The 18,264-nt window shown below is 43.2% G+C and overlaps 1 protein-coding gene across 4 annotated transcripts in view; it reads right to left on the reverse strand.

Annotated features, from left to right (window-relative positions):
• Positions 1-812: 812 nt before the first annotated feature.
• Positions 813-18,264, reverse strand: part of LOC147200757 (SH3 and PX domain-containing protein 2A-like) — a 121,332-nt gene continuing 103,880 nt past the window's right edge. For 2 of the 4 annotated variants that reach the window (XM_086119240.1, XM_086119238.1), the window contains 6 exons: positions 17,629-17,746; positions 16,317-16,723; positions 16,180-16,194; positions 15,925-15,974; positions 12,517-12,636; positions 813-9,943 (listed from right to left, as the gene is read on the reverse strand). In XM_086119240.1, coding sequence (XP_085975366.1) covers positions 7,934-9,943; positions 12,517-12,636; positions 15,925-15,974; positions 16,180-16,194; positions 16,317-16,723; positions 17,629-17,746 — 2,720 coding nt within the window. In that variant the 3' untranslated portion in view covers positions 813-7,933. The remainder of the gene's footprint in view (positions 9,944-12,516; positions 12,637-15,924; positions 15,975-16,179; positions 16,195-16,316; positions 16,724-17,628; positions 17,747-18,264) is intronic. The other 2 variants (XM_086119241.1, XM_086119239.1) reach the window with 1 other exon arrangement.

Genomic DNA, 18,264 nt, shown 5'->3' on the forward strand with positions numbered 1-18,264 from the left:
ATACTTGATCAGAGTGTTTGGTCCATACGTTTATATTTTTGACCCCCCGCCCCAAGGTACATTTTATTCCAACAGTTAAGAGGGTTATTGTCCTGTTTTATTTCTTTTTTTCTATCGTGGGTAGTACCGTGTCACAGTCCATCTCTTTTATTTCTAGTGCCTTGTCTTTGTTTTTGTTAAACTTTTTTTGGCCAACCTTTTGTCGTGCTGCTTTGAGTTATTCTTGATCCTCGCGTTGCGGGTGCTCCCTTTCTTTATTTGCATGTATACCGTGCAACCTTGTCTAATAAACTTGATTTTATAAATTTAGATTGAATCTGTAATTGCACGGCATTGTCGAACTCGTAACACATGCAGTAGCACGACAATCATGTACTGTATCCCTCAATTATCATGCGGTCAAACCAGCCTCCACTCGAAAAAAGACATCAGATTTGGACGGGACATCTTTTGGTGGAGGGGGCATAGTTGCTGACTGGTTAGCACTTCCGCCACGCAGTTGGGCTGCGGTCTTCCTGTGTGGTCTTTGTATGTTGTCCGCGTGCCTGCGTGGGTTTTCTGCGGGTGCTACGATTTCCTCCCACAATCCAAAGACACGCATGGTAAGTCAATTGAGCACTCTGAATTGTCTTGAGGTGTGATTGTGAGCGCGAATGGTTGTTTGTCTATGTGTGTCCTGCGATTGGCTGGCAACCAATTCAGGGTGTACCTTGCCCGCTCCCCGAAAACTGTGGTCTCATAAAACATATTAATTTAACATGCAGACAATGTGGCTCCTACTACCCACCCCAGACCCCCAATAAACAAATACAACCAAGTAAACACATTTAATCTTGTTCTGGGCAATGCAAGATACAATGTAAACATGTACAAGATACCAAAAAAAAGACAAAGGATTGGTAGTGAAATGGTAGAAAAGAAAATGGCATTTCCAAAAAGATTGAGTGCAGAACGTTTCCAATCACAAGGGGCCAATGTTTGTTTTGATTTTATTTCAGTCCTCATCAGAGGGTTAAAAGATTTTCAAGACAGATCAAGTTGTTTCGTCGCCTGATGACTCACTACTGGATGGTTCATTGACATTTACGAGTACACTTAGACTTGAGCCAAAATTTAAAGTGTTTCCAAGTAATTATGCTTGAAACTACAAAACGAGTATACAGAAGCACCTAATGAGTCCGACGCCAAGGGTGGTGGTAGATGTGTTCACTTGCATGCTAGATAGAGCATGTCATCAGAATTTATAAAATTATTTGTCATCACTAAGTTTTATTATTCTACAAATGCAACAACAGTCCACCTTTCCCAGGGATCACTCAATGTTACATCTGACAGCTCACTTCTTACCCTAAAATATCGCTGAGCCTCTTAATGGTACCAGAGGCCGAAGGTCACCCCACTCTACTCGATGAAGGAATGCATTCCTGCTGGAATATGCCATGCTTTGTTGATCAAGTTTTTGCACGCTGTTGTTGTAATTCGAGAGTGGAAATCTGCAACCAGCCTAATTTTTCGAGACGGCGCGCTTCTTGCGTCACATCTCTTGCTGAGAGCCGCTGGCAAAGCAAATAAGTCAGAGTGGGACTTCACACTGAGATGAATCATGTGAGCGTGGGGAATTTTTAAAGGCAACGTGCTTGATATTTTCCCCAAAAGCCCCTTTTTTTCGTGTAAACAAAATTGTGCAAAAGGGAAGACCCCCTGCCTATATACCTCTGAACTGCAGGTTCATTTGTGCGTCTCTGTGCATGTTATTAATATATTTTTGTGTTAATGCACAATGCACTCGAATCATCCTATCAGTCTCACTTTCACAAAAACTATTTAAAAAATAAATAAAGCAGATCATCTTTAACTTCCGGTGCCACGTGATTTGCGTCTCCGGAGGTTGTTAGCGCTCAGCAGTCTGCAATAACAACATGTGAACAGAGCTGTCGCGCTGTATCTTTTATCATTATCATTATTCTTATTCAGAGTCTGTTGCATGTACAATTCACCGAGGGCACGGGCAATGAACGGGAATCCGGAGGGCCAAGAGAAGCACTTTAAAACTGTACGCGTGAGCTACGATAGTTACCAGGCTGCAAAAGTTCATCGCATGCCTGCGCGTCAAGCTGTTGCTCATCATGTCATGCGTGGGTAAGTGTGTGCGGATGCGCGCCTGCGCAAAAGTAGATCTTAGGATAAAAAATTTTGGGCACCTCTGAGCTAAACCATCATTAAAATGTACTTCCCCCAACCAAATAGCCGAATCATTCTGCGCCGGGCTAAAAGGCTTGAATGCGTCAAAGGCAAATTAGGGAGTGGAGAGTAACGTGTGGCCAGAACATCAAATCTACCACAGCAGCAGCTAATGATTTGTTTTGAAGGCGCTTCATGCCTGACAGTGTCATCCATTTTGAATAAAACGAGAGCCTTGGGAATAGGCATAACGACACCTGTGCCGTCTCGACAGGTTGATCTCAGGGATATATTGGAAACTCATTTCGTTTGGAAAATTTCAATATATAGACTGTGCAAGTGTCTGCCGTGCCATTCTGCCATTTGTATGCACAAAATGTGTACACTTTTGTGTTGTTTTACAGGCCTTCTGCATGTCTTTGTTATTCTTACACTCGAGTAGGTGACAACATTAAGCTCCAAACCTTTGTTGTGGTGATTTGTAGAAATTCAATGTGCCCAAAACGATGTCATTACTCATGAGTGACAAAGTTTGAGTTTTAAATTAGGCTTCAGCCCGAGCAGAACGTAATCAATATCAGTCTTGGATACCCCTTACTACACCGAAGGCCATTTTCAGTTGATTAGGTTCAAGACATTTTGAGAGTTAGGTGCCACCGCGAACAACATCCAATTCAATTAGGACGGGTTAGGATCAAAACTGTAAATGTCAATGGAGGCATCCATGAAGATGAGGAGGAAACACACAAGGAAAAGTTCCATTCAGGCACAAAGGTGACCGCTCAAAGAGGTTGCCGCGACTCTCCATGTGTGAAGAAGACCCAAATGGCAACAATGACGACAACAACATCAGCAAATTGGGTTTCTGTCTTGCCTTTGTGATTGTTCCAGGAATGATGAGCAAAGACTCATACAATATTTATGTCAAATCCACCAAGGTACAAGAATATAGGGCATCACGTACAATCGCTTTGGTGCATTGAGCATGGATTTTAGTTCAATGAGAATGTGAGGCTTTGTCATGTTTGCTCTTGTCAACAAATGCAGATATGACAGACTCGAAAGCATTGGAAAAGCCCCCCCCCCCTTCCCTAAAAAAAAAAAAAGGTTGCTAGGTAGGGAATACCGTACTCAAATCCAATATGTAACATGTAATCACTTTCATATTTGTTTTTTTTTTCTTGACCTGCAATCATTTTCCTTCACAAATGACTATTGCACATTTTCTCTTGGGCTGATTATAGGGTGAGAGTAAAGTATAACTAAGACAATTCCCTTGCAATCAGCCAAGTAAATTCAGCGAAATATAAAAAGACAAAATATGATATACTGTCGAATACTTGCTTAGGCAAAATTTTCCAAGTGACACATATCTACATAATGCCTTTGTCTTGTTATGCTGCTTTATGACAAGAGAGGATCTGTTTTGAATCATTGGTCCATGACTTACTTTTTTTTCTTTCATTAACAGCAAGTCTTCCATGCCACAATACAATTCTTTTGGTGGCTGTGCAAATATTTTGAAGCTTTTTTCTTCTTCAACTCACATGCCTGACTCCATATTTTAATGTGAAGCTGATTGTCAAACCGATATGAAACTGCTTACAATATAGACCTCAATCAGGCATTATGTAAAACACAGCACAGCACAGATGAAGGAAGTACCCATGGTTTGTTGAAGGTGCAGCGCACAGCAGGTGAAAAAAACCAAAATCTACTTTTAAGGAAAAAAAAAAAGCTAATACTACCAACATTTTAGCTGCGCCTCGGTTTAAAAAAAAAATTGACATTCAATTGTTTCGTTTTTTTTTTAACTCGCTGACAAGCAGTGCATCTTTCATTGCACTGGGGTAGACTGGCTTGTAAGTTGTATACAAGATAAAATAAAATCTTTTGTCCTTTGTTTCCTTTTCATAGCCACAGGTGGTCTCGCTTTTGCAATTTTACTGCATCTGGACAATGAAGTAATTTTTACAGAGGGAATCTTGTGACAAAGCGTTATTTCAGGGTGAGAAATATCCATGCACCCATTCTCTGAACCCCTGAATCTTCACGAGGGTCGCGGGCGTGCTGGAGTCTATCCCAGCTGTCTTCGGGCAGTAGGCGGGGGACACCCTGAATTGTTGGCCAACCAATTCGCAGGGTACACAGAGAGTCCCATTTGCGTCTAGGGCCAATTTTAGAGCGTTCAATCAACCTAGCATGCATTAGAGGTAAGATTGGGCCGCCCGAGCCCGACCCGAAATTTGGGTCGGGTCGGGCCTTAAAATGGTTCGGGTTCGGGTCGGGTCGGGCTTCTCTCTCGCTTCTTCTCTTCTCACTTTTTTTTTATTTTTCCGAGGCCGTCAATAGTTTTGGCCACGAGAGACCGTGGTTCGCAAAAAAACAGAAGCCGCCTCATCACAACACGTTCTGTTACTAAACTCTTGCAATAACAATTCAAAGAACTCCTTCCTGTCTCTGTCTATGATCCACCCATCATTATTATTTTTTGTCTCTCTGCTTCTCTCTCATATAGTGCCGCGCTAGATTCTTAAGGACGTACTGCTGCGGTGGTTTACGGCCCAATTTTCAACCCGTCAAAATGACGGACGGCCTTAAATTTTCCCCGTCCACTCTTAAAAAAAATCCGTCAATGATAGAAAATTGTCGGTTAATGTGACCTCTTCAGAAACAGAAATCTAAAAGATTTAAATGTTTATACAGTCTTGTTTAACTTAGATTTCGTTCCAAAAGAAAGGCTTTGTTATCAGAAATCACCCCTCCTCCTCCTGAGTCCTCACAAATAAAATATGAAATGTCGGGTTTGCTTCAGGCTCGGGCCTGCAAATCAAGCTAAGTGATCGGGCTTGGGCCGGGTCGGGCTTAAATACCCTCGGGCCGGTCTCGATTTTTTAGGGCCGATCTTAGCTCTAGCATGCATGCTTTTGGAATGTGGAGAGGAAACTGGAGTACCCAGTGAAAACCACGCAGGCACGGGTAGTACATGCAAACTCCTCACAGGAAGGGCACGGCCGGAATCGAACACTGCACCTCTGCACCGTGAGACCGACGTGCTAACCAGTTGACCACCGTGAATGAGAAATGTAGAAATGATTAATACTGTAATCCTAACTACTATGCTGAGTGTTCAATGCATCTTCAAATTAATGCCCAGTAAAACATGTTTTGAAGTGCACCAATCAACAAAACAGAAGCACTTCACTCCTCATTACTGTAATTGTGCAGTCACATTTAAATTAAAACATAAATAGTTTTGCCAAAATAGATTACTGCAATCTAGCAGATAAGGTAGGTACCTTTTTTTAAGTGATACTGTCCAGCAGAAAACAAATAATAATAAAGTTAGCCCTGTTCATTAGAAAATGTATTTCAGCAGTCTTGAACATTAGCCATTTGAGCTGTAAAAACTCTTAAAATGTATCGTACGAAAATCTTTTTCCTGTTTTTTTTTGTTGTTGTTGGGTTTCGGGCGGGGGGTCTATTACCGTAATAAACAACAAAAAACATATTTATACCATATGCTCAGACACGACAGTGTTCAACAAATATGTTATGATATTAAGACGGCACAGTGGCTCTCAATTAATAGTTTTGGCAAAGTTTTTTTTTTTTCTGCAATAGTTAATACACCAATATGTAGAAACTGTTAAATCATAATGATATTTTAATTTTTAAATATGATTATAAAGCATTGTTTTGCAGATAGCAAGAATAAAGCAAATTGTAATTTCTCGATTAATATGTGGATTTATTATTACATTACAAAAAAGAAATTAAGGAATGCTTGATTACATTCTGACTTCTCAGACTCAATTTTGGGGATAAAAAAGTGAATTCAGTTTAAGCTCTACATACTGTACCTGTTCGATATGGGGCGGGGATGGGGGCGACGTCACACACTCACTGAAAATGAAAGAGCCTGCATTAAAGCACTCTGAGGCAAGTAACGTCAACTACATGTGTCGAGGCGTAGTGTTTAGGGTCGTCAGTGATGTCAATTCTTGCCTCCATCGCTGACTACTTCACATTGTACTGTCATTATCTAGTTCAGGGGTGGCCAATCCGCGGCTTTGGCTGGTTCAATGTGGCTCCCGGGCTTTCACACGACAAGCGTCGAAAACGCCTCGGAAGTAGCGATGCCATTCAAACAAGGCGCTAAGTACATAGTACGTACTACGTCAGCCTATCATCAATCCCGTTACTTGATTGACATAGAGGGCAACCAATCAGATGACTGCATCACTGCTCATGTGCAAACAACGGCGCTAAACTAGTCAGCGAATTACCTCTGATTTTAAAGCAGGGGTGCCTAATACGTCGATCAGAATCGACCGGAAGCCAGCGAACTGGTCCCAAGTCGACCGCAAGGAGTGGGAGGAGAAAATGGGTGGGGAAAAAACATTTGTTTGTTTGTATCTTTAGCGTTCGTTCATTTTCGGCCCGTTCCGACTGTTGCTCATCATAGTGTGCGTGCATATGTGCGCACGCGAGTGCACTGGTGGGCACCCACGTGAGTGCGTGCGTGTGAGCGCGCGCGCGAATGTGTGCGCGGGGAAGAGTATGATGCGGCTCTTTGCAGTAGTAACACAGTAAAGAAAATTGGCTCTTTGTCTCTGACTGGTTGACCACCCCTGATCTAGTTGTTCCCAGTTGTCGTGTTTTTCAGTTCAGTAACTTTATTCTATGTACTTTGTGGAACGCTTTGGATTAGTCGTACCATAAATACAGAAAATGTGGTGTGCTCACATGTTTGGGCTAAATGCAGTGCAAGGGCATATATACTGTATGTTCCTGGAAAGTAATTATTTCCCGGCCTTTCCGGTCCTTAAGTAATCCATTCGCACAACGGCAGTACAATCTTGTTAAAGATGACAACTACAGTGCAGTGAAACAAACTATTAATCACTTTGGAAACGATTTATAACTCATTTACTCATTTGAACTGTTATGTATTGGATGTTTTGTTTTACCTGGCGCGACATTTGCCATAAAAATGCAACTGATTATCGACAACACGATACTTTGCCACTAATTCAACTGTTGTGTGTTTTGTAAGTGTCACTTCAAATGGTAGAACATTAAAAGAGCTTTTACTTTTGTAACATAAAGCATTTGGCGGTTCAAAGATGTCACAAGAGAGCAGAAATAATTATCTAAAGATATCAACCCAAGAGACATTCAACACAAACACAAAATAACACCAACAAATAATAGATTCCTCTTTGCTTGATTAGTAGAATTTGAAGTGACATAATTCTCAGCCAATCAAACGTGTCCGTCTTCCATACGAGCCCCCAGATCCAAAACGGCTGTTTCAACTTGATGTCGGAGCCACTAAGTGGTGGTGTTCAAAGAAGTATGGCACATTTCAAATATTTGGTTGGTGTTACAGTTTGCCATCCACCATTTAATATTTCCATTCAGGTGAAATACAAAAGGCACTTGACCATCACAGCCTGTGATGGAAATATAGAAAAACCCCTTTTCCTACCATCTATTTAAGGTGGTCCTTGTAAATATGACCAATCCGTCGCTTCCAGATAAATACTTCACAATCCTCTTTGTATATATTTTAGTAAGCCAGCACTTGTGTCCTTCCATCTCAGATCACACAGTCTTTTCTCTGTAAGTGACCATCGTCAAGGACGTATTGCTTGCAGGAGACGGTGGGTAACATTCTTGAGGGGTGACATCACCCACTTGCTCAGGGACATCAAAAAGGTGTTAGTGAAGTGAATATGGGTGGCCATTATTTCTTGCGCTCTAGGTAGTTAGACGGGACCCAGCCTTTACGGGGAAGCAGGCTGTCCTGCACCTGGCAGTACCACCAACCGTTGGGGTTTCTCTCCAAGACCTCCAGACACGTGCCCTCGGTGAAGCCCATCGTCTCTTCGTCACCGCGGTAATCGGCGATGGACACGTACACATCCCTGCCGAGATTATTTTTGATCAGCTGGCTCTTCTCTACGGGTTTGGGACGGACTGTGGACACAGGGATACCGTTCCGCTGGGTAAATCTGCCAAGGGGATCCGGGACATTGCTTGAACTGAATCCGCTCACCGAGGAGCCGAGGTTCGAGCGCTCGGCAGGTCGCGTCTGACTTTCAACAACCACGTGGGGGCGCACTGTGCTAAAGGAGGCATTTCGGTGGACACCAAGTGTGGCAGAACCTGAGCTATAGCGATCACTCCTGCCAAGAGAGTCATTTCGTCTCAGAGAACCCGTCATGTAATGTGTATCCTTTGCCGGCTGCGTCGACGTTACAAATACAGACTGGGGCCTCACTGCCACTTGGCGTACCCCATTCCTCATCCGCACACTTCCATTGACCATCCCGGATGGCTTGGTGAAGCCACCAGGAGGCTTTGAAGGAATTGGTGGCGTGTTCCTTCTCAAGCCTTGATGCTGCTGGGTCAGACCCTGAAGATTGACGTTATTTAGATCCATGACGTGCTTTTCGTTTTTCTCCAGGCTATCGGACTTACTACCGTGTCCATCTGATTCTCGCCTCACAGCGTCACCCACTCGCTTGACAGGTTCCAGAAAGTATGAGGGTGCCCAACCCTCCTCAGAACCCCAGCGCACATACCACCAGCCACTCTCTTGCTTCTCCTGAACCTCGACTTCCACCCCAGCTGGAAAGCTGATCTCTGATTCTTGGACTTTCTTGTATGCATCCAGGGAGTGGTACAGGCAGGATCCCTCTACGTCAGAGTCTCCATAGCTACCTTTGGAGTAAACAGATGAAAGATCTGCGGTACTGCGTGAACACATAGATTCCCCTGATGATTTTGCAGAGGCGGCATCCGAGTCTTCTCCTCGAGAAGTCTTGTGTCCATGTCGTAACTGACTTGTGGGCTTCAATTGGCATCTCAAGGAACTGATATCCATCCTCTCAGGACTCTGAGGCTCTGATTTCGTAAGGAGTGGTTTAGGTCTGACAGAAGGCTTCGGTCTGGTAGACGGGCTCTGACCTATTCTCTGTTCCACATCCCGGCTAATGCTCGCGCATTTCTTGGAACTTCGATTCAATCCGTCTGACGAGGAATGGGGACTGTTCTCCTGGGGCCGGAAGTGAATGTCTGTTTGTCTACCAAGAGTCTGGCTTCTTCTATTCATCTCTGGGGTCATTGTTTTTGTGGGGTGACCAGGCAAAGGTGAAGATCCAGAGGGTTTGCGTGGAACTGTAGAGGAATGGTACGTCCTTGGAAAGTCAGGCTCGGTGGCCACTTCTGCCGTTTTTTCTTCTGTACCACCACTAGATTGAAAGCGATCATTTTCATAGATTCGTTCCTCTTTAGCAACTTCTTCAACAGATCGGAAGGAGGCCCTTCGATGGGCGAAAACTGGTGATTTTTTGCACACAAGAGGGGAAGTTTTACTTGAGGGAGGGGAACTGCGATACTTGTTGCTGACTACATTACTAATCTTAACATCCAAGGAACGTTCATCTTTGAAAGAATCTGTATCCGATTCACCTTCACAGCCAACTGCTGGAACATCATATTCAGGTTCCTCATACACAGATCTTTTGACAGAATCTGTTACTTTAGGAGTGGACGTGCTAGGAGGAGGAGTTTCCTCAGAATCATGCTTTTTCACAGGTGGGGCCGGGGGTGGGACTTTGGGCCTGGTCAGGGTGCTGGTTCGACGGCTGAGGTTGGGCTTCTTGCGTTTGTCGATGTAGGAGCATGGTGCCCATCCCTCCATCTCTCCAATCTGCACATACCACCAACCTCCGGGGTTCTTCTCTATTACCTACGCAACAAAGAAAACACTCTTTAAAACTGAGGACTTTGATTCTTTCTCTCTTCTGTCTGTTACGGATGACATGGTACGGTAAAATATGCCCTTCTGCTGTGTCGGTATCATGACATAAAGCATTGTTTGCAAAAGATTTGCAGCTCTTTTCTATGGTCACTTAATGAAACCGCTCAACTCAACTTGCGTCAAGCTTCTTTTGTTGATTGGTCATGCCCGAAGAGTGGGGTGCAAGCATGAGCACTTGACCGACGCTACATTTTGCTGTTTTGACTTGTTTTACATATTTGAAATACTTCTGTATTATGTTGTATGCCTGTAAAAATAAGAGGCAGTCTCCCACTTAAAATAGTTGTGTTTGTTTAAATTAGTTAAACGTGTTCACATTTATCAGGTTTTAGACACCCTGGCTGACTTGAAGTACCGTATTTTCACGACCATTCGGCGCACCGTATGGTTGGGCGCAGTCTCATTATTGGGTGCCATTTCTGTATTTTACACATAGACAAAACGCACTGTATTATTGGGCGCAGTTTTACCGTGGTAAAACATACGCCAGCTTAAACATACGGCATGCATGCGCGCACGCTAGCTTGAAGCATACGGTAGCATGCCAAGACATACGGATACACGCTAAAACACGTTTTTAAAAAGGCAACGAAATCAGAACTGAGTTCGGGTGTATTTTATTTACAAGGTACTCACATTTTTCGCTCAATCATCACTCGGAAAGCCATCAAAGTCCTCATCTTCTGTATCTGAATTGAACAATTGTGCAAGTACCGGTAATCCATCCAAACCGCCGGGTTCCCTCTCGTTGTCAGAGTCACTCTCGTTGTCATGTGGCTCCACAGAAATTATGCCGGCTTTGCCAAAAGCTCGAACAACGGTACTAGGAGACACGTTCGTCCAAGCAGCCACAATCCATTCACAGATTGTGGCATAACTAGCCCGGCGCTGCCTCCCACTCTTCGTGAAGCTGTGTTTGCCATCGATCATCCAATTTTCCCATGCCGCTCGCAACTTCACTTTGAACGCCCGGTTGATGCCGATGTCCAGCGGTTGGAATTCTTTCGTCAAGCCTCCGGGAATGACGGCAAGCTCGGAGTTCATCTGCTTGACTTGTTTTTTCACCGCTTCTGTGAGATGGGCACGCATGGAGTCGCAAATCAAGAGTGACGGCGAGGCATGGAAAAAGCCATCCGGTCTCTTAACATACACCTCACTTAGCCACTCTCTCATCTTCTCCTCGTCCATCCAGCCCTTTTGGTTTGCTTTCACGATGACGCCGGCTGGAAACTTTTCTTTCGGCAGCGTCTTTCGCTTAAAAATCACCATAGGTGGCAGTTTCTGTCCGTTGGCATGACAACCAAGAACGACAGTAAAAGCAGACTTCTCGTGCCCCGTTGTGCGTATCGCAACCGTGCTGGTCCCCTTCTTCTCCACCGTGTGGTTCACCGGGATGTCGAAAGTCAGCGGGACCTCGTCCATGTTGGTTATGTGGTTAGGCTGGATGCGTTTGTCGACAATCTTCTTACTGCAGTAGGTGCGGAAAACGGCCAGCTTTTCTTTGTAGTCCGCTGGAAGTTGCTGAGCCACGGTCGTCTTCACTCTCACGGATAGATGGTGCCGTTTCATAAAGCGAAAGCACCAAGACGGACCTCCTTGAAAATGTTCAATTTTCAATTCTTCGGCTAACGTTTTCGCCCTTAGTTGAATGGTGACCGTGGAGACGCTTCTGCCGGCTGCTCTTTGATCAAGAATCCACCGCTCCAGTTGGTCTTCCAACTCGGGCCACCTCACCTTCTTTCCACGGAAACTCAGCTTCGTCTTTTTGACTTGGCGAAGCTCGTTCTCCTGCTTCCTCCATTTGCGAACCATGGATTCGTTGACCTTAAATTCTCTGGCGGCTGCTCGATTCCCATGTTTCTCTGCATAACCGATGGCTTGGAGTTTGAACTGAGCTTCGTAGGCGTGTCTCTTTGTGGAATTCATTTTCGGGGGTTCTTGGAAACCAAAACCGAAGTTGTTTTGCAATAATGCACATACTCACACTTTATACAGGTGCTGGTACCTGCTAGAGGCGTGCCTTTAGCGTCCGCTTACACGCCCGCCCTTCACTGATTGGCCGCCCTCTTCGCCGCATGCCTGTCCTCACTCACGTCCACCTTTTCTCTCTCTTTCTCCATATATTTATATATATACACACCCGCCCTTCACTGATTGGCCGCCCTCTTCGCCGCATGCCTGTCGTCACTCACTTCCGCCTTTTCTCTATATAAACAGCGTGTTGGCCCTCAGCCAGGATTTGGAACTCAGCTCATACAAAAGACGCTCCGCATTATAAGGCGTCCTGTCCATTTTGGAGAAAATTTTAGACTTTTAACGGCGCCTTACAGTCGTGAAAATACGGTAATCATCTCTTAAGACAAGTCCCGGGATATGAATTTTTATCTGCTGCAACACCACCCCCACCCCCCTCACTCCAAAAGGAAAAACACACACACACACACACACACACACACATGCTGAACATTTCCGTGATAAGTGATGTGTTCATGGCTTCTCACATCAGCCTTTTGTCCTCCACGGAAGCTGATGCCATCGGAAATGGAGGACTGGAAATCTGCAATGGTGTAATATTCTGCTTCCACAGCAGGTGGCTCTGGTGGCTTAGGCAACTGCAAACCCTTAAAGCAAAGAAGGCAGAGATAACATAACATTATACAGTATATCTTGTTTGATCATGCATTCAGAGGTAATCAAATGACAAAAAAGAAGATAAGCAATTCCAAAACATTTAAATATTTGGATTAAGAAAGACTTGATGCAATTGTTGTAGCTATTGTACAGTTGAGAGTCCACGGAACAATATTCTGATGCTTTACAACACTCTGTTGTGTGTGAGTGTGTGTGTGTGTGTGTGTGTATATATATATATATATATATGTATATGTGTATATATATATATATATACATATATATAAATAAATAAAAATCCTCGTCTCACCTCTCGGGTGGTGTTCGTCCCTCGTTCAGCTCGGGTCCTCTACCAGAGGCCAGGAAGCTTGAGGGTTCGGCGCAGTATCCTTGCTGTTCCCAGCACTGCACATTTCTGGACTGAGATGTCCGATGTTGTTCCCGGGATCTGTTGCAACCACTCATCTAGTTTGGGGGTCACTGCCCCGAGTGCTCCGACCACCACAGGCACGACTGTCACCTTTACCTTCCAGGCTCTCTCCAGCTCCTCTCTGAGCCCTTGGTATTTCTCAAGTTTCTCATGTTACTTCTTTCTGATGTTTCCCTCACTTGGGACCGCTACATCCACTACAACGGCTTTCCTCTGCCCTTTATCTATGATCACGATATCTGGTTGGTTTGCCATTACCATCTTGTCAGTCTGGATCTGGAAGTCCCACAGGATCTTCGCTCTGTCATTCTCCACCACCTTTGGAGGTGTTTCCCATTTTGACCTTGGGGTTTCCAGTCCATACTCCGCACAGATGTTTCGGTAGACTATGCCAGCCACCTGGTTATGGCATTCCATGTAGGCTTTCCCTGCCAGCATCTTACACCCTGCAGTTATGTGTTGGATCGTCTCAGGTGCCTCTTTGCACAACCTACACCTTGGGTCTTGTCTGGTGTGGATATCTGGGCCTCAATGGCTCTGGTGCTCAGGGCCTGCTCCTGAGCAGCCAGGATGAGTGCCTCTGTGCTGTCCTTCAGGCCAGCCCTCTCTAGCCACTGATAGGACTTCTTGAGATCGGCCACTTCAGTTATGGTCCGGTGGTACATCCCGTGTAGGGGCTTGTCCTCCCATAATGGTCCCTCTTCCAGCGCCTCATCTTCTGTTCCCCCTTATCTTATCTTATCTTATCTTATCTTATCTTCTGGGGAACAGAGGATATATACATATATATATATATATATACATATATATCTTAGCATATATAGACAAACGATTGTTCACATTCAGATTCACACCTGTGGGTACACACCTGTGAGTACTGCCCTTCAATTAAACTAAAACGTTTGTATTTCTATATGGTGGTGTACTTAACTCATTCAATCACAGCCATTTTCACTGGAACAAAGGCCTCCAACCCACCCAGCCGTTTGACTGGATTTTGACTGATTTGGTCCCCAGATTATTGTGTTCTATTGCAATATAGTCATTCTTCCTATGAAAAGAAAGATGAGATTTTCTTCTTTCAGCTGGAAGAACAAGATTGATTGTTTTCCATTCTTTAGCAATCAGCATTAGAAAATAGCTAAATGTTATCTGATTTCCATTTTTTGAGGGGAAAAAATGCAGAAAAAGACCTTTTTGTAAAAGCATGCATTTCAAGCGTAAATTTCAATTATGGCACCACTATTTTTTTACTTTGGTGAGATCTCAAACATCTACATAAGACTTTCATTCATTCATTCATCTTCCAAACCGCTTCATCCTCACTAGGGTCGCGAGGTGCTGGAGCCTATCCCAGCTGTCTTCGGGCAGTAGGCGGGGGACACCCCGAATTGGTTGCCAGCCAATCGCATACATAAGACTTTCCTTCTACACCACAACAACACCACAAAATGGCTTTTGAGGCAAATGTTGTTCATGCACACGGGAGCCTCTTTTGATGGCTGCTTCTTAATTTTGAGCAGACAAAAGTATCCTGCTGCTTTGCGAAACTCCTCTGCCTAGTCATGGTCAAAGATTTTCTTCCCCAAAAGCAATCCTCACGGGTTAATTGTTTAGATTTCTCCATTGCTACTGGTTCAAATGCACTCCCTACTAACTATGCTACTCCACAACTCCTCCCATGCATCCCTCCACCTCTACTTGTACTTGTCCTGTATCGTGATCCTGGCTGATCCCTTAACACACACTGCCACCTGCTGGGCAGATTTTAAATGATTTATAATGCAGACACCTCTAATCCTTCGTCAGAAGCTGCCTCAGACCCTTCTGCACACTATGGCGCAAAAAAAAAGAAGTACGTTTCCAAGACGTATCAATCATGGGGAATGAATGAGTTAAAGGAACCCTACAGCACAAACTGTAAACCTGGGATAAATATAAAAACTCCACACCACAAGGACCAAACCAAAATTGGAACGCAGACTGTGAGGCAGACATTTGTTTGTTTGTTTGTTTATTGAACATAAAACATATATACAGTAATAATTTGACAGAAAATAAGGTAGATAAAAAAGTAAAAAGAAAGAAATCGATCTTCATTCAACAGTTATTATGTTCAAGGGAGGAGGAAGAAGTAAAAATCTTATCTAGTCCTACCCCGTTATGTGATTGTATCTAATAAATCATTTTTATATCAATCAGAAAAGAAAAAAGTAAGAAGAAAGAAGTCTCCATTAAGGCTCATACTTTACCCTTAACCGTGATATTTTTACAACTTTTGGTTTGTATCGGGATTATATACTTCCACACCCTGACACTCTTGTGTCAATTTTCTCTTGTATTCATAATGGATATTTCAATACCTTTCTCTATTTATCAACTTAGTTCTGATTTATCATTATATTTAATGTTTTGAATTTATCATTTTAACTCTGAGTGATGTAGGTTGTTTGTACTATTTTTTTGAATTTGTTTTTGAACTCAGCAAGCGATTTACTCATTTTCAGGTCCGTTTCGAGATTATTCCACAGATTAACACCTTTGATAGATACACTTCTTTGCTTGATGTTTGTTCTTGTTTTGAGTTTTTTGAATAAGTTGGTACCTCTTAAATCATAGCTGCTTTCTCGAATTTCGAAAAACTTCTGAATGTTTTGGCAGAGCAGGTTATTGTGTGCTTTGTACATTAATTGGGCGATTTTAAAGTCAACCTCGTCATAAAATTTCATCGTATTTAATTTGATAAATAGTGGATTTGTGGGTTCCGTATATTTTGATATGATAGCGAGTACAGTACATGCAATTTCAATGCTACCTTGCAGAAAAGTGAGTTTGTGAAATGTCTTACCAAATTGGTCTCTCTTCTTGGAGGAGGTTTTTGTCTCAGATTAGGAGACCCTAAACAAAAAAGAAAAAAAAAACAGTCATAACGATCAAACAAAATGATGACAAGTTCAAAACAACATTCACTCGAGATGCAAACAATTAACAGGAATGTTTTTTGTTTTTTTTAGTAGGTGAGCACAATGGAAATCTAAACAGCAAAGCAGGTTATATTCTCATATGTTAGGTTTTCATTCTGTAGAGAACCAATGTAGCTTACCAATGGAGTCAAAGCCTATAGAGAAGGAAAATTGCTTCATTTAAGATAAATGCTCATATTCACAAATACAATCTACACTCCATGAATTGCCACACATTCAAGGGTTTGTTGGTGAAAATGCCATCCCACAAACTCACCGATTTCAACTCTGTGTGGTGCTACTCTGGCAACGGCGGGGGAACTTGGTTCGCCTCTCACTTTGGCTTCATTCCGGGCAGAGCTCGCTGCTGCTACTCCCAGGCAAGGACTGTTAGTATCACGGCCTGCGCTCAACCTCCTGCCTGTCTCGGCATTGATCTCAGAGCTAAAGGGCATTGGCAAGCTGATCTCGCTCTTGGAGATGTGGCGCTCTGGTGTGGTGCTACCATCGCCGTCTGTCTGGATGTCCTTTTCGCTGACTGATTTCTTTTGTAAAAGACTGCTGATCTCCATGATGTTGCCAATGATTTCCACAGGACCCGACAGTGTCTTCTTACGAGGGGAGAAGTCTTCTTTTAACTTTTTCAAGTAGGAAGCAGGGGCCCATCCTTCTTTCCCCAAATATCTGAGGGCAAAAGGAGAACTTTAGTGTGAGAAAAAGGGCCCCGTAGCAATAAAGACACAAAAAAAGCCCCCGACATTCATCATGTTTCTGTGCATACTATACAGTATAAAGCATGCATCATATATCGAATAGCATCCTTAGCATGATACTGTCAATAAGCACAAATTGTTTTATTAGAAATGATTTTGTTCTGAGAATCACTGCTCAGTAAGATCAATGAACTGGAAACACGCAACCGACTGGGCGCTGACAAGACATGAAAATTTCACTTCAGCCATCGTGTTGTGTTATCCACTGAGAATGATCAGAATTTTTATTGCCATTGCAAGAAAAGGACGGCACTCTCCTGTTCACGATTTGTTGCCCATAAATTCATCTACCCGCGAAAAGACTTATGGAAACAATTGTCAATGCCACAAGATGGTGCCAAATCTCGACTGACAGTTACAAACATTTTGAAATTGTCTCTCTTTTGAAAAGGAGTCTCCCAGACGAAGCTCAGCCGAGACTACGAATTGGCAAAGTCAATTATTTCCACAATCGTCCGTATTGGCAACATAATGGCAGCGTTCAAAGCTAACTTGAACTCACATCCGGAACTGAAGAAGGTACTTTTCATTTGCTGACTGAATGTTTTCTTCATACTGTATACACATACTTGTAATTGACATGTTTACAATCTAAACATGTCAGTTTTTAAATCTATAAATTTTGTATTAGACATCGTAGTTGGCGGCCATTTTATTGGAAATGGTTACAACGAACTACCGTTATAACGTACAGATTCGTTATGTCCCTCGAGGTACGTTGTAACGAGGTTCGACTGTACTGAACATAAGCACACAAATTCTTAATGGAAATGCATATGTGTTAACATTTTACTTAAATTGCAAGGTGGCACTCACCTGATGTACCACCAGCCTTCTAGATTCTTTTGAATAACTTCCACGGTGACCCCTTTCTCAAAGCTGACTTCATCCTTCCCTTGACTGGTATATGGCTGTATTGTTACATATTTCTCCTCTGTAGGCAAGTAAGTGTTGAGGAAGAAGAGGGGGGAAAAAAGGAGAAAATGAAATTAAATTTAGCATTTAACAATATTTCATTGGTTAGATTACAGGTGTCAAACTCAAGGCCCGGTGGCCAGATCTGGCCGGATATATGATTTTGTGTGGCCCGCGAGAACAAATCAAACATGTCAACTTTTTCATGATGCTTGCTAAAGTCTGAACCAAATTTTAAAATTGTCATATGTAATCCATTATTACATAGAAATATTGCAAGCATGATCTCATTACATACTTTTTACATTAACGTAAACCTGTTATGTTTCTGTTTGGTTCTGTTTGATTTTGTTCCCTCGTGTGCCCTTTTTGTCGCCACCTGTTCTCGTCATCAGTGTCCCTTGTGTTTAACCAATCAGCTCTCTCAACCGTTCGTGTCTTGTCCAGGTGTTTCTCGTTGTCTCGTCACTTTGCTTGTATTTAGTTCCCTGAGTTCTGTCAGTCTTGGTTGGGTCATTGAGAGTTGTGAGAATGTGA

Source organism: Hippocampus guttulatus, chromosome 9 (assembly GCF_054856545.1).
Source record: "Hippocampus guttulatus isolate MCC_2025c chromosome 9, RoL_Hgut_1.0, whole genome shotgun sequence".
Classification (NCBI taxonomy): domain Eukaryota; kingdom Metazoa; phylum Chordata; class Actinopteri; order Syngnathiformes; family Syngnathidae; genus Hippocampus; species Hippocampus guttulatus.